At 35.2% G+C, this 21,075-nt stretch overlaps 1 protein-coding gene across 1 annotated transcript in view; it reads left to right on the forward strand.

Moving 5' to 3' along the window:
- The window catches only part of LOC150089892 (armadillo repeat-containing protein 2), a 257,400-nt gene that overhangs the window by 210,872 nt on the left and 25,453 nt on the right, over positions 1-21,075 (forward strand). Inside the window, exons 18-19 of the mRNA XM_090390120.1 lie at positions 4,794-4,931; positions 6,064-6,177. Coding sequence (XP_090246246.1) covers positions 4,794-4,931; positions 6,064-6,177 — 252 coding nt within the window. The remainder of the gene's footprint in view (positions 1-4,793; positions 4,932-6,063; positions 6,178-21,075) is intronic.

Consider the following 21,075-nt stretch of genomic DNA (forward strand, 5'->3'; position numbering starts at 1 on the left):
TTCCTTCAACCAGCAGGTAGTTGATTGTTGGAACAAACTTCTGGTGTTTGTTGTGGAAGTGGGTAGTTTGAATAAAATCAGGGAAGAACTTAAACTATTACAGGTGATATGGGGAGTGTTTTTTTTTGTTCATGCTGAATAAGCTTACTTTCTGACATCAAATGCTACTGATAATGCTGATATATATGTAGAAATTGTTGAAAATACATGTTAAGTGCTCTTCCTTAGACATCAGTAGCAGTAACACCTCATGAGCATAACTTGTTACAATTACAGCAGTCCTCACACATAAAATAGCAAGCACTGAAATGAGTTTTGCAGTTTGTATACTTCAGCAAAAGTTGCTCTTCAAAAAAATAAATAAATAAATAAACATTATGTATTAGATAATTTAGAATATAATTTTTTGTATAAATTTTTATCTAATTAAATGCATGCCATTCCGTGATGTCATTACATTAAAATACAATTCTTAGTGTTTGCCACTTTTTGGTATTAATGTGCAAAGCATATCTGTTTATATTAATGGCATGGAAATTCTTTTAGAAAAGAAAATTACGTAAATTGTTGTAAAATCATTTAAATACAGCAGACTCTCGATTTTCCGGGATAGATGGTAAAAAACAAATCCTGGATAATCGATTTCCCAGTTAATCCAAAAATACAAACAAAAGTCCCCGACATACATAAGAGATACATTCCAGGACTTCTTACTTCGTTGAGTTTTACGTAACTCGGGAATGACTAATAACATATTGCTACTATATTATTATTGACAAATCTGAATTCCGCGGGATACTTGTTAATGTTTGGCCATTTTCGTACATCCTTATTAGTTTAATTTTCTGATCCAAATCGATGGCTTTCCTTTTGTTGATAGATTTACTAGTACCGCCCTCTCTTAGTCGGCACCATGATAACGGTCAAAATTAAATTTTCTGAAAATAACTTCACAGGGTTAAGGGGGAAACACACTATCATCACCTCATGCAAACTCACATTTTACTAAAGCACATTTCTGGAGGTCACTGCCATTAAACAATTTGCACCTTCTGGGTTACTGGGTTACTTTTCTGTTAGTGCAAATCATTATAAATGGGTAGTAAACTCGATCTTATTGCATTTGCGATAATACCGATAGCCGGAATTGTGTGGGTTTTTACTTTATTATGGTGAAATGTGTCCTTTCACTGAAATCTTCAGTCATATAAAAAAAAAAAACATAAATAAATTGTAAGAATCTTTTCTTCTTTCCTATTTTTTTTCTTGTTACTCCGCATCTTACTTGTGCAATTTGTGCGTGCTGTGATCATCGTTATTGATTGCTTTATTTATTTATTATTTTTGTTTTAAATTTTACAATCCTAAAAAGAAAAAAAATTGAGTGAAAAAAAATTTACGTAAATCCATAGTTGCGTAAGTCGGGGACTTACTGTATCAAAAAATGTTCAGCAACCTACGTAAAAAATATGATGATAGATAAAAAACTTGCCACACACTACTTGTGTGTCCAATACGGTGCTTCCCTTTATTTTTTGCGATGTCGATTTTAAGTCTAATAGCTGTCCTATATTTTTTATGTGTTGCCTATGGTTTGGTCACCAACATTACATTATAATGATTCCTTAGAGATTAAACGGATGCACAGTTTTCAAACTTTTGAATAATTTCAAGTTTTTGTTTAGCTGAAAACGCAACTCTTTTGTGTTTACCCATCATTTTCGTGATTTCTGAAAAAAAAAAAAAAAAATTTTACTTAAAAAAAAAATTCAGACATCCCTGACAAAACAAAATTTGTCCTTTTGCGCTGCAACGGAACACAACAATCAACGCGACGCACTAAAACAAACTAAACATTCGGTTTCTTTTTTTTTTTGAGCGGCAGGGGTGTGAAGACAGTGGGAGTTGCAAGATAATAGGTACACTAATCTCCCAATGACGACTTATAATGCCACTTGTCGCTTATTTATGACTTGCAAAATATCTGTTTACACCTATTCTAGTTATTACTTGAGTTTTTTGATTTCTGGTTTATTTTATTTTTTTTTTAATTTGGAGTCTTGAAGTGTCCCAATTAATCGAGAGTCTGCTGTATATTCAAAATGGTCAGTTTTGATGTGTAGGCACACATACTGATATAACTCTTACAAAAATGAAGGATAAAAAAAAGTTTCAATAGTTTTGCAGGGTAACTATAATTGAATTTAACCTACTCTGCCATGTCTACAGAAGAATAAACTGTGGAGATGATGTAGACTATGATTCTGCACAAAAAAAAAAAAAAAGCTAGTTCAATTCCAGAAGTCACCACCAAGAGAGTGAGGAACTGATGCTACACTCTCCTGTTGTTAAGGGTAACTGCAGGCACAGACTGATGCAGCAGTATTAAGGAAGGAATTGTTCAATGCATTGTACTTCATAGTCCATAATATGTTTAAATCCAGGACCTGCATTTTCAGTGCTGGTAATATGGCATATGATGCTTGAGATCTGCCACAGTGTTTCTAAACCAGATGTTATTCAGAAAGCTCTAAAGTCACAGAATTGCAAATTGAGCAACCAGCGTGGCTCAGGAAATTGTGACTAACAATCTTCTTATTGGTGAAATATGTTTAAGACAGTTGTGTGACATGTCACACCATTATAAAATGGCTGTGTTATAATGAAATATTAAATTTTGAAAGTCAAAAATCAAGACCCTAAAAAGTGGTTAATCCAAAAAATGAAAAAAGAACTCTGAAACTTGGAACTTGATATACTGATTTTGAAAACAATCTTAATTGATTGTTTGATTATTAATATTAGACCACCCACTGTGAGCATTAGAAAATTTTGTTAAAATTTTTCCAGATGTTTTATAATATAGGCTGCAATAAAATCTGCTGTAACTGGTGACCCTTGTTCTAGAATATAAATGTGCCAGATAACAAGGCTTTTACTGGAGCTGAACAAATACTTATTCTGTTCAAACAGAATCTGTAGATAGCAGGTTGGGCAACTGGGTTTTCAGATGTGTTAAGTTAACTATTATTTAACTTAAATGTTATTGTATTTGAAAACCAGTTAACCTTCTAATAGCACTATTTGAAGAACAAGTTTTTTAAACCAAATTGAAATGAATTTATTTTGGAACAAAAAAAAATTTCCAAAACTCACAAAATTAAAGATAAATAACTAGGTATTTTGCAGTATTAAAGAAGAAGAAAAAAGCTTGTGTACCATAGTCGTTCATGGTTGGGTAACTGACAAGTGCACAAGGAAGCTTGAAATGTAACAAATACCAAGTCATGCATGGCATTTTGACAATTCCTCATAGCAATGCAGAGTATGAGTGGTTTTTCTGCCTCATTTTGAAGTCTAGGATTGCTATAAGAAATAGAAAATTTTGAAATTTTTTATGTGCTGTGCGAATTTGTAAATAAGTTTTTACTGTACTGAAAAGTAGTTGACACCTGAATGATATTGTATAGATTTTTATTTTTGCCATTTTCTGTTGTGAAATTAGATTGTTATGGGGATGTGATTTCATGTGTAGTTTATCTGAAACTGCCATATAGGAAGGCATGGTATGTCAAGATTGCACTACATCAGGGGTGGGCAACCTCCAGCCCACTAACGTGAATGATTTGGCCAACTGTCATTTTAAAAATATATATATATAATAAATGCCCTGTCATTTATTATATATATTTTTGAATTAGTAGAATTTCTGACGTAAATTTAGAAAATATTCTGGGCATTGCTACAGTAAATATCGATCCAGATATTAATTCACTGATAAAAATAAACAGTATCAAATCTCTCATTAAATATTATAAAAATAAAATTTTGCAATTTTTGTTACTGGAATTGTATTTGTATTTTGTTACTATTGTATTTTTGTAATTTTATCTTGAATTTGTATTTAATTTTTCTTATTAATAAAATTAATTATATGTACTCTTATATATAAATATTACAATAAATAACATAAAACTGTTTATGACAATTTTTTCATTATACACCATTTTAATAATCCTAAAAATTGTGGAAAGCTAAAAAACATTTTGGCCCACGTGACCCTCACAGACATTTTATTTGGCCAGCCATTTATAAAGGCTGTCCACCCCTGCTCTATATTAACCTTCAGCAATCTACGGTATTTGTTAACAGGTTTTTTAAATGGGATTTTGAAGGTAAGGTATGAAAATATAGCATGCAGGTAGTTAGCATTAGTAGAGGCATATATAATGCAAGAAAGCAAACTTATAGAGCATCAGCCAAAAAAAAAAAAAAAAACACACACCTCTTCCCATTTCACTCATCCATTCTCTCCAAATGTTTGTGTAGTTCTTCTGCCTTGAACTTATTTAAGTTGCTGACCTCCACTACAACAGATAGACATTTGTTCCAACTATCAACCGCACATTGGCTAAAGGCAAATTTCTGCACATCATGATTAATCTTATTTGATGTCTTAGTCTAACATTTCAAAAGAAATTCACCATGTTTTCCATAAAGTCATATCTGCCAACTTTTTTTATTATTATTAATTTCATCAAATTTGTGTTCAGTTGTGTTCCAAGCATTCTTAATCCCCCCCCCCCCAATACAGATGTCTGCCAAATATTGAAGTCATAGCTTTTTACAATTACAATTAAGCAATTCCCACACATGCAAAATAGCAAGCACTGAAATGAGTTTAAACATTTTCATTTTCTAATTCTGTGTAATTTTTTTTGCTGTGTCATTTAAAATTTTACATTCATCATTTCAAGTTTAAATATAATAATAATTATGTTTTCCCATTTCAGATGTATGTAAAAAGGAAGGCACTAATTATATTGAGGATAGTGAAGTTGTTGTAAGCACCTTGGTTGCTGCTAATAATCTTACATATTATATGCCTGTAGGCTCTGAGATGGCTGTTTGGCAAATGAGGATAGCAGAAAGTAACTTTCTTTTGCTTCATAAATGAAATATTTTTTATATACAAATCTTAGAACTTTTTTTATGTTTAAAAATTAAAAGAGCTCATAAACTTGGTGATTCTTGGCAAGGTTTGTATATTTCTGATAATAAATGAAATGTTTATGTATTGTATTTAGAGAAATTGAAATTTCACATGTTTAATCTAAATCTACAAATTTTTCATTAATAAACTTCAGAGCTCTATCAATTTCCTTAATAAAAATGATAGTGTGAGCCATATCATACACAGAAAATATCTTCACTTGTTATATGCATTATTTTATTAGGGGTTCCCTAGGTTTTCCCATTTTAATTTTAATTCAGAAACACAACAATTAATAAGACTAGATTTAGAAAAATTGAAAGAAGCTATAATACTTGCTTAAAAATAGATTCCTCCGAGTATCTAACCCTTTTGGCTACCCCAAGCAGTGATATAGAGGTAGAAACTCCAGCCACCGAGAAGGTAGTGGTGGTGATGGTGGCGGCTCCAAGTGTTTTTTCTCACTGATTTTGGTCACTTTCCTGATACAAGAGAATGGTTTAAATTTCCAAAATAAAAAAAAAAAAAAAAAAAACCCACAAATTTTAAAATGATAATAACAATAATAATAAATACATACTTTTTAAATATGTATTTATTATTATACAAATCAAATTCCTTAATTTGAATTTCCTTAATTAGCAAATTAACCATGGACACAATTCCTGTTTTCTAACCTACTATTGTAGTAACAAAATTAAGATACAGATCACTCTTCTCATTTTACAACAGAAGAAAGATCAAAAGTTCACATACAAAAAATAGTTGTGGTGTGAAAGGGGGATGTTCCCCCTTCCATCTTCAACAGTTATCCTAAAATCTCCAGATACCATTAGTTTCAGACAGTAGGTTAACATTAAATCATTGAATATTTCACTGCATGTGTGTGTATGTTTAAATTGTAGTCTATTAGAGTATACTGAAACTTTCTTTCATGTCATTGTAGTTAATTTTACTTATTTTTAATTTTAATTGTTAATATTTATTGCAGTAACAGACTTAAATTACTGAATTTATATATAAATGTGCAGTAAATTAAAATATCTATGTGTTGTTTATATATTTTTTAGGAATTCTTCCTCTGTTGTCACATAGTCAAATGAAAATATGTGTAGAAGCTTGTAATATTATGGGAAATCTTACTCGTTGTCCTGATGTGCGGATGTTCCTTTTGGAAAAAGAGTGTATGTTCTGTTATATTATAAATTCTCTTAAATCATCATATTGGAATTATTAAAATAATATGGAATGATATCAGATACACACCTGCTTCAACTGACATGTAATGCATTTCTAGGAAAGTTCTCACTAGTTGAATATTTTTTTTTGCCATAAGAACAATGTCATAATGGAAGGATGCATTCAGGATAAATCTCAAAATTTTTATCATAGAAATTAGATTTGAACAGTAAATTAGCATGGAAATAGTATAATAAATGTATGGAAATATAAATTAAAGCAAATAATTAATCTCCTACTCAGTGATTCTTAATCTTTAGATTAAGAATTACTTATTCCAATTAAAATTTAAACTTACAATTTAAAAAAATTTAATTTTTTAAATTCTAAAAAAAATTAACAATTTTTCACTTCAAAGTTTAATCTTTGAAGTGAAAAATTAGATTTTGCTGGTTTTCTCTGAAATTTTCGTGGTCTGTAGGCATTCATGCAACAGTGTCACCTCAGTTCTTTGATAGTTTGCTTCGATTATGCTTTTAGCAAAAGTAAAGTATAATGACAATAATATTTTTCTAAATTTTTAACAACCACTGGATTTACACCTCCCTTCCCCCAGTCCAAAGATCCCAGGTTAAAAAATGCTGCTCTTGCCTATGCTTTTTAAGATGTAAGAATGTGTTTAATTCATTTGGCCTATGCATATCAATTATTCATTTATTTAAAGCTAATAAAATGTAACAGATTCCACTTAGTTTGCAATTATGATTTTAACAGGTAACCAGTCTGAGATTTTCTTGCACAACTACCATTCCTATTTAAGAATGTATGTGGCAGTTAAAACTGAATTATCCATACATTGTTATAGAAGAGGGAAGCATTCTTAATATATTAGCTTTGCTTATTTTTATCAAAGCTCACCTTAAACCAACTGACATAAAATGTAACAGATTCCACTTAGTTTGCAATTATGATTTTAACAGGTAACCAGTCTGAGATTTTCTTGCACAACTACCATTCCTATTTAAGAATGTATGTGGCAGTTAAAACTGAATTATCCATACATTGTTATAGAAGAGGGAAGCATTCTTAATATATTAGCTTTGCTTATTTTTATCAAAGCTCACCTTAAACCAACTGACATTGTGCTAACGAAAGTCAAATATTAGGACCCTTGGTTCAACTATGCACTTTATAAGTTCATAAATGATTTTATTTATAAACAACAAACCACAAAAAAGAGGCAAATTTACCATGGAATTGTGAAAAGCTATTTTAATTAATTCATGCAGTGTCAGTTTCGTGATTATTTTTTAATAAACCACATGGAAGGTGAGTTTTGATTAAAAAAAAATAAGCATAGCTAATATATTAAGAATGTATGTTATGATTTAATGAAACTTTAGCTAAAGCTATGAAGAAATTGTGTAGAAGAGGGAACCAATCAACATAAAAATTATTGGTGCACATGACTGCAGATTGTTATCAGTGATTTGCTCAGTGTTGGCATAAGTTGAAAAATGCTTACATTAGTTTAGATCTTAAAATCATGACATAAAACAAAAAAAAATTCATGTTACTTGTATTTCTATTAGTCAAATGCACATTAAATGTTAATTGGAGGGGATGTAATTTTCTTAAAATGTAATTAGTATAGTATCAGTGGCGGCAAATAATGCAAGAAAGCAAGCTTATACAGCATAAGCAAAAAAAAAAAATACCACTTCCCATATCACCTGCCCATCTAGCAGTTTGTCTTGTTCAGTTTGTTCAAACTACCCACCTCTATAACACCAGATAGAAGTTTGTCACAACAATCAGCAACTTTTTTTTTTTTTATGTAAACCCCAAACCCATTGTACTTAGTACTGTGCTTGGGTTGGAGGCTGAGAAGACGAAAGAAGATATTTGTTGACATTAGACTTGAACTTCTGTAGACTGTAATTTTCAGGAAATACGTATGAAGGAAGGTTGTTCCAGAAAACGGCAGTTGAATGAATAAACGAGGAAGATGAAAAATTGGTTCTGTGAGTTTGAAGTTGGACAGTAAATGGATGTTGACTGGTGGTGGCACATGTTCGGACTGTTTGAAAGACAGAGCGAGAATTGTAGAAGCCAATTCAGAAGAACAGTGCCCATGGAAGTATCTGTAGAAAAGGCATGCGGCAGAAACAGTACGTCTATGAGACAGAGAGTGGAGAGACTCTGTTAGAGATGAGTCATTAATTACCCCAACTGCCCTCTTGTGAATGGAATTGAGGAGCCTGAGAAAGGTTTTAGGGGCACTGCCCCAGATGTGAGAACTATATTATATGGTAGGCTGGATTTGCAATTTGTACAGAGTGAACAGCTGTTTGGAAGAAAAGTAACTCTGAGAGTGAAAGAGAAAACCAAATTTTTTAGATGCAGAGGAAGCAATATTTGTAATGTGCTTGTGCCAAGATAGATTATAATTCAGGGTAATTCCAAAAGAGATATATCATCTTGCCTAGAAATCGGAGTGTCACCAAAAATAAGCATAGGAGCAGAAGAATCCTTTTTTGTGAGATATAAGACAGGACTGATTTTTAGAAGGATTGAAATCAACTAAGTTGTCTTTGCCCCACTGGAGAATTACCTGGAGATTGGCATTTAAGGAATTGGTAACAGATATTCGAGAAGTTGAAGCTGATTGAGCAGGTCAAGGTTTCACAAACTGGAATGTGGAATGCAATGTGCTATCATCAGCAAAACTATGGATAGGATTTCCGGTCAATGGAAGAAGGTCATTAATATAGAAGAGAAAAAGAGTGGGGGAAAGAACTGAACCTTGGGGACACAGCATTAGTGGAGAAGTTAGAAGACAGAGAGCCATCTACCCATACCCTCAGTGAGCGATCAGAGAGAAAACTGGATAACCAATTACAAAAAACAGTTGGTAAACCATGAGATGGAAGTTTGTTTCGAAGACATTTATGCCAAACACGATCGAAAGTCTTTGAGATGTCAAGAGCAACTGCTTGTGTTTCATCGAACTTTTCCATTGAATTTGTCCTCCTCTTATTGAATTGAACTCCTCTTATTAATTTACTATATCATTATCAACGTAGAACATATTGAGTATTACAGCTCTGATTCATACTATCAAATTAATTTTCATACTCTTATTGACTATTTCATTCACTTCCTGTCTCTCCAGTAGTATACAATCGATACACACAATTATGGGAGATTTTTTGAATGGCTTGGTACAAAATTACATTAAATCTACACTAAGGTACTCGGCCCAAAGTTACCATATTTCTTTCCTAAAATATTGCCTTCAAAACAACATCGTTCCGAAGTTTGCCAGGGTGAATTTAAATCAAAAAATTTCAGGCATAAAACAACTATCACTGGCGACATCACGTAATATTGTTAAGCTTGCCTTAAAATCTCGATATTCGGATAAACAAAAATACCTTTCCCAGGTTAGGAAGCTTCGCGATAAATTAAAAAATTATCTACATCCGAACGATTGGTCTGTATTGAAGACCTCCATAGATTTGCGACGGGAAGCACAAGCCTCAGAAATAAAAAACAGACACGTTAATAAGTTGCAAACACTATCGAATAGTTCAAGACACGTTCATACGAATTCTAACACATTGTCGCGAGCTTGCGACCAAGTTCACACGAGTTGGGTGACATCCCCCCCACAGACACATAACGCACTACCACAGAATATGTCGGCTAGTTCACGAACACCCCCTCACCCAGTATCCAACGAACCGACACATCAACAGGTTACAAATCTTTCCTCGTGTACACTATCGCAGGACCAGATTTCACTTTTATCCAAAGGATTAAATTATAATTTACCACCTCGAAAGCTGCCAAAAAAACAATGCGTAATTGATTTTGAATTTGGACTTCGTAGTGTTCCACAAAAAGATGTATTTATTCAACAAGTTAACCAAGTAGTGAATAACATAAAAGAAACACGACTTCCTAAATTGAATACACATGACAGTTCAGCTTTACGAGAACTTCGAGAAAATAAGGACATTATTATACAGAGGGCAGATAAAGGAGATACAGTGGTAATACTAGATAAACATGATTATATTAATAAGTTAGATTCAGTTGTATCTGATAGCTCCACTTATTGTGAAGTGGACCCGACACTGTTTACCAATTTGGTAAATCAATACAATAAAACATTAACCACATATCGTAAAAACGACTACATTACGATGGTTCAGTTGAAGGAATTGAAGTCCAGAACATACAATATTCCTGCACTTTTTGGTCAGGTAAAATTACACAAGCCTGGATTTCCGATTCGACCTATTGTTTCCTACAGGAACTCGGCATTTTCAGCCTTAGCCACACATGTATATAACATTATAAAACCTTTTAGACAGGTTATACAATTTGGGATTAAGAATTACGATACATTATTTAATAATCTTAAAGACTGTAGACTCGGCGACAATGACAATTTATTCTCATTAGATGTTACATCATTATATACGAATGTAAACGTTGAATACACATTAAATATTATTTGGGATATGTTAAATAAAAACTCGACACCGATTAATTATACGAAGCTGCCTATAAAGGAGATTTTTCACTTAATTAAACTATTAGTTGAGGCTAACTACATCACCTTTCGAGACAAGGTGTACAAACAAATTTTTGGATTACCAATGGGTTTGAGCCTGAGTGGCTTAATGTCAGAGATCTATCTCTCAACGATTGAGCAGATACATTTGACACCTTTTCGTCCCCGTATCACATACTATGGGAGGTATTTAGACGATGTTCTAGTTATTACCGATAGTAGTACTATCCAAGATATTTTACATTCGTTTAACAATATTCATTCTAGACTCAAATTTACATTGGAAAGGGAAGATACGGATACTAAGTCATTAAACTTTCTAAATTTCACGCTTACCCGGGACTCGAACAAAATACAATTTAGCATCTATCGAAAACCCACAAACACCGGTATGCTTCTACATTATAATAGCTACCACCCGTTCACCTACAAAAGATCGATTATCTTTAATCAATTTCTAAATGCCCATAAATATTCAACGACGGATTCTGCTTTAGACTCAGAAATACAAATATTAACTAGCAGATTCTTGAACAGGGGTTATCCCATTAACACAATAAATCGAATTAGGGTACAAGCTAAGGATAGGATACAAAATACTGCACCAATCAACAATAGTAATATCAAAAAATACTTTATTTCTGTCCCATATGTTGAACAGTGGCACAAACAGCTTAACAGATTCTTTAAAGATACCGAATTTAAAATTATAGCTAGGCCTATACGGAAGTTACACACTATACTGAACAATCGCTCGGTTCTTTCGGCGTTCGCAACACAAATTAATGATCTAGTATACAACATTTCTTGCGGTGATTGCGACTCGTCTTATCAGGGTTCCACGCGGTTTTCTCTTAATATCCGTGTAAATCAACACGAAGCCTCTGTTCGTGCTTCTCGTTCAGCAGCGTCAGAATTAGCCTTTCATGCCATTAACGAAAAACATACTTTTTTATTTAACGAGGCCAAAATACTTAACGTTCAACGTAATTATACGCGACTATTAATTGCAGAAACCGTTGAAATTAAATTACACGAGAATTCTGTTAATGTTCGGCGGCCATATTTGATCTCCGATGCGTGGACCTTTACGCGCATGCGCGAAGACACATAATCACTATTTAAGTTGCAGGTTTAGCCTGATTCGATAATTTTCATTCCTGTGATCACGACAGTCGGTCGAAAAGCATTGTCAGCTTCAGGAAGAAAAATCGTTTTGAATATTTTCGTTAGATTCTTTTAATTGCGTTAATTTGAATTTTAATTGTTTTGAATTGATTTTGAATTGTGTTAAATTGATTATTTAATTATTTATAATTTACTTTAATTATTTATATTTTACTTTAATGTACCGGTAAGTTGTCGATTTTTTCGTTTTTTCCGTTTTAATTTCTGGAGGGTATCATACGGAAGTGTTCCACGTACTATATTGAGGTAAACTCCTCTTATTAATTTACTATATTGAATTTGTCCATAAATGGGTAACATCAGCCAGAATATCACCAGTGCATTGACACTGACGGAATTCATACTGGTAATCGTTGATCAGACAGAAGGTTTTTAGGAGTTTAAGAGTTGGTGGTTAATTGATTTCTCCATTTTCTTTAGAACGAGTAGAAGTAATTGCAGTGGAACAATAATTGGATGGGAGAGATTTGTCACCCTTTTAGGAACTGGCTGGATATGACCAAATTTCCAAGCAGAAGGAAAAACACCTTTGGAAAGAACGGGAGTAAGTTCAGGAGCACAGATTTTGAGAACAAGTGGAGAAATATCCTGAAATAGGCCTCTGAGGTTGGGAAAACTCATATCACAATAATAAACTCATACACCAACCGTTTAACTTGAATTAAGAAAATTTTAATACTGTAAAATAATACTGTAAAATAATACTGTAAAATAAAATATAGTACGAACAATCTATTTACAATAAATATAAAACTTAAATTGGATTAAAATAAATATATAAAACATTTAAAATATATGATAGAATAAAAGCGCTAAAACTAGGCTGTAGCTTTCGGAAGCATCCGCTTCCTTTCTCAACTGTAAGTTAAAACTTACACAACACATCCTTAAATAGCAGGCTCACGGTACTTCCACACGTGGTTTGACCCGTGCATGGGCGGAACTCCCTTCATGCGTATTAGAACCGGAAATGGCTCGGGAGCACGGAAAGCAAAACCATTCATCTGTACTGAGGACCACAGCCTCAAAGAGGGGATGCATACGCATACCCCTGTCTCTGTTAATAGTATTATTGTCTGATGAACAGATTCGCAAGCTCTCGAGCCACTTGCGGTTCCAGAACCCATGCACCTGGTCAGCGATGACCGCATCCTCTGGGGAGATCTGGTGCTGCTCCTCCCAAAAATGTTCAGCCACAGCAGACTTTCCATAATCTGCGGCTTTTATGGCATTCATGTGCTCCTTAAATCGCCGCCTAGTTTCACCCACATAACACTCCCCACAATCCCCACACTTAATCACGTATACGACCCCACTACTAAAATCATTCGTTATAGGATCCTTAACCTGGGACACCACTGTGTGCAACCTACACAATTGTGCCAGTTGCCACTGCATACATTCCCTACTATCCGGGCTTTACTGAGCATATAACAAGAGTGCTTCGTGAATGTCAGACACACACTGTGTGCAGCTGCCAAGGCGTAGGTTGCACACAGTGGTGTCCCAGGTTAAGGACCCTATAATGAATGATTTTGGTAGTGGGTTTGTATACGTGATTAAGTGCCCTCTTTGTGGGGAGTGTTATGTTGGTGAAACTAGGCTGCGATTTAAGGATCATCTGGGGGAGCACATGAATGCCATAAAAGCCGCAGATTATGGAAAGTCTGCTGTGGCTGAACATTTTTGGTAGAAGCAGCACCAGATCTCCCCAAAGGATGCAGTCATCGTTGACCGGGAGCTTGTGAATCTGTTCATCAGACAATAATACTATTAACAGAGACAGGGGTATGCATATGCATCCCCTCTTTGAGGCTGTGGTCCTCAGTACGGATGAACGGTTTTGCTTTTCGCGTTCCCGAGCCATTTCTGGTTCTAATACGCATGAAGGGAGTTCCGCCCATGCGCCGGTTGAACCACGTGTGGAAGTGCCTTGAACCTGCTATTTAAGGATGTGTTGTGTAAGTTTTAACTTACTGTTGAGAAAGGAAGCGGATGCGTCCGAAAGCTACAGTCTAGTTTTAGCGCTTTTATTCTATCATATATTTTAAATGTTTTATATATTTATTTTAATCCAATTTAAGTTTTATATTTATTGTAAGTAGATTGTTCGTACTATATTTTATTTTACAGTATTAAAATTTTCTTAATTCAATTTAAACGGTTTGTGTACAAGTTTGTTATTGTGATATAAGTGGAAAAATACCATCAGGACCTGGAGCTTTCTGAGTATCAAGATTCATCAAAATCCTTCTGACATCCTTTTGATGGAAGACCATGGAAGGCATTGTATGGAGCATGTTGGGAACGTTGGGAGGTGTTTTATCAAGATCATTAATACATGAGTTGGAAGAAAAATGGGATGCTAGCAGGTCAGCTTTATCCTTTGCTGAAGTGACAATAGAACCATCTGGTTTTGACAGATGTGGGAGCAAAGATGGGCAAAAGATGCGGCCAATAGCTTTGGCAAGAGACCAGAATGCTTGGCTACCATTAGGGGAAGAAGCAAGTTTTCTACTCAGCCTGTTCATAATCTAGTTTGGACTAATTAAATACTGCTTTACAATTGTTGCAATCTTTGGTGTAGGCAGAAAATGAAACTGAAGAATTGGAAACAAGCCAATTACGATATGCAACATTCTTCTCTTGAACAGCCTTAGCACATTTATTGGAAAACCAAGATTTATATAATGGACAAGATTTTAACGTGGAATGTGGAATAAAGGATTACATTCCTACAAGAATAATTTCACTGACACGATCTGAGCAAACGTTGACATCAGAAGTTTTGAAACAGTAATTCAACCAAGGAAAAGAAGAAAAGAAATCTCGCAGGTCATCCCATTTTGCATTCTTGTAATGCCAAACAACACAAGGTTGGGAATAGCCATGATATAAAGGTTCCGTTGGAGAAGAGACAATCACCAAGTTGTGATCTCAGGTGCTTAAAGGACCACTCACTTTGACCGTGTACTTAGTAGGGTTGTTTGTGAGAAAAAGATCAAGTGTGTTGGCTGTATGGTTAGGATTGTCCGGTATTCTGGTAGGTAAGTGAACAATCTGTACGAGGTCATTAGTAATTGCAAAAGCCACAGCATCCCGTCCAGCTGGTCTGTGTGACTAGAGAATGGAAGCAAGCTGCAGTTGTGAACATTGAAATCACCAAGGAAAATTATCTCACTGTTAGGAAAGTTGTATGGAGAAAGTCAAGTTGCAAAGAGAGGAAGCCAAAGAGCTCCAAGAGATTAGCAGAGTTGGGAGAACTGTAGAGACGACAGATGAATTTGACAGAATGAGGTAAAGAGATTTTAAACCAGAGAAGATCAAAAAGAGAAGATTCCAAATTACCAATCTCTAACAGGGAATATTAGAACGAACATATGCAGAAGTACCACCTTTGAGGCAAAAGGAATCATACAGCGAATAATTTGGGCAACTGAGATGAGCAGTGGTTGAATCAACCGATAACTGAGATTCTGTCAGAAAAAGTAAATGGGGTTTGGCAGACTGCAAGTGGAAATGGACATCATTGAGATTAGAACTGAGACCATGTATATTTGTGAAATGAACTAGGTAGTGTTTGGGCAGTTTAGATCTTTTTGCAGATAAGCTTGCTCTATTACTTTGACAATTCGTTGTGTATTCAAAAGTTAGAAAAAGCTGGGGGGACATGCTGTATGAAGTAATGAAATTTTTGGATATGGCATACACATGGTAAGAATATGCCCAGATCCTTGACAAAACGTGGCCTTGACAATGTCCCCTGCATACCCACTACTCGGATTCCCTTCAGTCACTATCTGGCAGAATAGAGGTAGCAAGATTATACACTAGCTGATCTGGAAGCCTAGAAAGTTACCAATAGGTTTGGTCCAGTGTACCAACTAACGGCCGGCCTGCAAACACCGTTTTAGAGCTGTACCCTTGAAATGTAAGGAAGTTTGAATCTCAATGTGGTGTTCATCATAACCTCAAAAGACATCAGTCATACTGCATGATGGAAGAGATAGGGAAGGGTTGACCGGAACTTAGTTCTGGATACTAAACATGGGTTCTGTCACTTCAGGCCTCCAATAAGCAAAGTGGTGGTATTGCACCAGTTGATGAGTCATCTACCACCTAGTATTGCCTGGTAACACAGAGGGGCGGCATTCCTCCATGTGATGTGGGTGCCACACCTCGGCCCCTGCTTACATTGGTTCACACCTGGGTTGTCACCCACAGTGTGCTTGTGTATTGGGGTTATACCCAGGATTACTAGCAGTTCCACCATTGTGAAGGTGCAAGCAGAGGATTTGGCTGTTACAGACTGTTCGGACTTTGCTGAAATTGGATCAACTTGACTTGCGTGCCACCCGAATATCAGTTTCATCAGCATTTTAGACTCCCAAGGTAGCAAGCACGGCTTGTCTGGCATATTTGAGAGAATGACTGTAACAACCTCAAGGACCTACTGACCGAAGGCAAACATCTACACATATATCCTGCAACCATCCTTCCTCAATTTGAATTTATGCACTTAAATGCATAGCAATAGAAAGGATTTCTCTCAGGCGTCTAGTCTCCAATATGCTGCAATTTGTAGAACTGAAGTCATTCCTGATAAGAGCACCCATTTGTTCTCTTCACTAATCTTGTTGCTCTTCTCTGCACCATAAGCAGGTAATCTTTGATTAAATGGTACTTGAATTAAATGATTTCAGTTTTTCATCTTCTAAAAAAATGAAACTGATTTTGATCAGCAGTTTTAAGACTTAGTTTTTATGTTGTTTATACACACTGATTGGATAAAAATCGTAGAATACCTACCTAGTAACAGGAATCCCCACCTTTTTCCCAGATAAGGGCAGTCACACAGCAAAGCATTGAGTCTACTAGTTCATGAAAGCATTCCACAGGTATTGGTATTTCCATCCATGCTTGCTGCACTGCTATCCATAATTCTGTTGCATTCCTGGGTGAAGGGTCCAAGGCTCGAATGGACTTTTCCACTGCATCCCAAAACTGCTCCACAGGGTTCATGTCCAGTGAACAGGGAGGCCATTCCATGGTGATAAAATCTGTGGAATGCTCTTCGAACTACACTATAATCACCACAGCTCTGTGGGGGGGGAGTGCATTGTCCTGCTGGAAGAGTCCATTGCCCTTTGGGTACACGATTATCATGATCATGAAGGGATGCAGATGGTTTGCAAGGATGGACACATAACCTGGAGTGTTCAGAGATGAATCTAGACGTACCCAAAGGGACAGTTGAACATGCCCCAGACCATTTCCAACTGTCCACCTGCCTGAACATTTCCTTGTTGACATGATGGGTGCATAGTTTCATGTGGTTTCTGCCAGATATGCACTCTCTTGTCCGCTCAAAATAACTGGAAATGGGACTCATCAGACCAGGAGACCCATCTACAATCATCCGAGGTCCAGTGCCAATGTTCTTTCTCCCAGTTGAGGCATCGTCTGGTGTAATGGTGTTAGCAATGGGACTCTGGTGGGTCTGCGGCTCCCATTACCTATCGTGGCTAATGATTTTGGTGGAGACGTTTCTGGCACCTCCCTCGTTGAAGTTGGCAGTGATTTTTGCCACTGTTGCTCTCCGGTTGGGCGCCTCCGTAGCCAAGTGGGCAGGAGCAGCAGTGCGTAGCACATGCTTCTTGATTAGACCGGGGTTCGAGCCCGTGACCACCAAATACGGAGGATGCGGAAAGGTCAGGCAATGACCACCGCATATCCCCGGAGCAATATGGCCTTAGTTGCTAATGCTCCTAAAAACCAAATAACAACAACAACAGCTCCCCGGTTGTCTGAAACATTGCCATATTCCTGATACACTCTTGATACTGTCGAATGGGGATAGTGCAATTTCTGTACCACATCCACAATAGAGTGACTCATGCATCAGGCACCCACTATCATCCTTCTTTCAAAGTCGGTTAACTCACGACGTTTATCCATACTGACATTGAATTACCATCTACATGAATGCAGTGATGCAATGTACCTATATACCTGCCAAGTGGTGGGTTCATCCACTAGTGAGAGGGGTGACAGTGTCGCATTGCCCAATTTGCTTGGCTACACTTTTTTAATCAAATTACTGTTTTTCCCCCTTACTGTATGGTACACACCTTTTGTATATTTGTATTATTTTACTTTCTTTTACTTTATTTACTTAATTTTTTACACTGCGTAGGGACTACCTTGTCTGGTAGTATTAAGATAGGGGCTGCATATTTGCTTTTTCCATTTTCTTGTACTGTAGGCAAGTTTGGAAACACAGGGCCTGATACATGGTCAGCAGTAGTCCCCTGATGAAATGCTTGGCCATGTATCCTTTTTTCTTTTACTGTACTCAGATTCTGCATATTTGCCATCCCTATATTCGACCTTCTTTTCAAAAATTGCCATCCCATATCTGAATACAGTGGTATCTGTATTCAGATATTTATTTGGTAATTAGTAATTATTTATTATTTATTTGGTAATTAGTAATTTTTCATATATTGTTTTCTTCCATAGTCCCATTTCATTATTGCACTAGATTTTTAAAATTCTTTCACTTTTTCACTACTACTTTACTTCCTTTTTCTACTTTCCTTTAAAACTCTTTTAGTTCAGGCACTCTGTGTACTTCTCTTTTCCATCTTTTCAGACTCTATTCTTATGTTACAAACTACATTTTTATACTTTTGCTTCCTTTATTGCTGCCCTGCACATTTTGGAGCATTTGACATATGATCCCTTTCATAAAATATCCCTATTTTTTTTCTCTCAACTGCTTAGTTTGCTTCTAGACAATATAATATTACTACTATATATATATATATATTAAATGTTATTTAAAGTCAAAGTAACATTTGATGGAAAAATAACAATAAAAAGCAAAAATGAATAAACAAGGTATGACAAGTGCATAATATATATATCCCAAGTATGTAAAATGCATAAATGCATAGTTAATTAATAGCTCAATTATAATAAATATATCAAATTTAATACTTATATTTTAATCGTCACAGATCCGATTAATGCCATCTTACAAGATTAAACATTACATCCGTCTGTATATTATTTAAGATATTAGTTGTAGTGGTAAGTTCTAATAGTGCAATAATAGACAAAGTTAAGCTGGCTATAATGTATAATACGAAAGCTAGTAAGTTATAGCATCTCAAGCAACCCAACGCCTTATGCAAGTGCCCAACACTAACTGGAAAAACATATATATATATGCCAAATACAGTAAGGAAAACCTTACATATCAATAACATTAAAAGAAAAATTAAAAAATTTTATATATATATACACATACACACACCGAAAGGACAAAATCTTTGAAACATTCATTTATGCTTGTTTGGTTTGTACAGGATTTAATTAAAAATATTATTTTTTTGATTTAATATAAATATTTTCATACAAGGAATCAAAGGAGCATGAATATATGTTTTGCAGGTTCTTTCAATGTAGTATCAACAAATTACATTTATATATGTGCATATTTTCTTGAAACTCTACACGGACATGCTTGAAGAACTGTTTTGTAGCATTCCTAGTTCACTGATTGACCATGCAGGACAAATTCATAATGAACAGTGTCCTGTGAGTCAAAAAATCTGATAAGTGTGATCTTTACATTAGATTGACATTGTCTTGCTTTTTTTGGAGTCTTCTATCGAGGGGACTGGGACTTTATTTCTGGGTCATAGTCATACACCCATTATTTGTCACCATCTGTTAACTGTTTTACAAGTAATAATAGCCATTTTTATATTTTTATTTTTTGAAAATTAATGTAGGAGGGCATACCCTTTCAAGAAGATTCAAGATGATAAGAACTTATATGAGCTGAAATTGAAAGTTTTCGGGAATTAGAAGTTGATGAAACTGAATCACACAATACATATAAATGTTAGAGGGTGTTACTGAAAATAAAAAAATAAATATTTTTAATGGGTTGCCATTTTTTTCATGTTTTTTATTATTTTTTTATGACACTTTGGATTTATTTTTAATAATTCTGCTCTAATGTTTGATTAGGAAGTCAAAGTATTAAAAATTATTATTTAAAAGCATTTACGTACATGCAAGATATTACTCCAGCCCATTCTCACATCTGGTGAGAATGGGCTTAGCAAACCCAGGGCCCTGAGCTGGATATCATCATTCTTCTCTTTCTTGGTGATTCCTTTCTATTTCTCTCTCTCTCTCTCTCTCTCTCTCTCTCTCTCTCTCTCTCTCTCTCTCTCTCTCTCTCTCTCTCTCTCAGGGTAACTCGGGATTTTTTTTTTGGCTGGTGCAGCATAAGCCTCAGCCTTCCTTGCATCATGTGGCTAATAATAATAATATGATCAAATCAAAAACTTCAGAGATAACTAATATTTGCAACTTCTGAAAGCATTTCTGATAGTCTTCTTTTAGAATTTCTAATAGTTCCTGTGTCTCATTCTGAATAATTTTCCCAGTCACTGCAAATCTGTGACCCTTTCAAGGGGGCTCTAAGTTTAGTCACAAAAAAAAATTACAGAGCTAAATCTGGCAATTCATATGAGGGACCACAGTGATGGAGTGCTCTGAAAGAAATTCTTGAATGAAAATCACCAAGTGCACGGGTGTTTTTGTGATTCAAGTGTTAATTCCCCAAAGTCCACTTTTCTAACTTTTTATAGTATTCCTGGTTCATTGTTTGACTGTGAGGTACAGGTTCACAGGGCAGCACTCAATATCATATTGAGTGCTGCCCTGTGAACCACAATCTTCATATCTGCTCAGGATTGTATTGCTCTTTTGGGCCTTGGAGAAGGTGGAGGTTTCCATTGAGACGATTGGCTGCCTTTCTTTCTGGATCATGGCCACATCATGATTCATTATCAGTAATGAAGGTGATTTAGTATCAACAAAGTGTAGATCAACACCAACATTAAAATCCTGATCTGCGAGAACTCATCATTCTCTGTGATCATCAGTGTGGATGCAAGGCACAAGTTTTGCGGAAACACTTTGTACTCTCAAATCTTGTATTAAAACTGATTGAAATGTTCCATAAGAAATACCATTTCATCAACTACTTCCAAGTAAGTAAATGTCAATTACCCCAATCAGATCATGAACACAACCAATCAAATCA

This window comes from Mastigoproctus giganteus, chromosome 2 (genome assembly GCF_048544385.1).
Source record: "Mastigoproctus giganteus isolate SK-2022 chromosome 2, ASM4854438v1, whole genome shotgun sequence".
NCBI lineage: Eukaryota > Metazoa > Arthropoda > Arachnida > Uropygi > Thelyphonidae > Mastigoproctus > Mastigoproctus giganteus.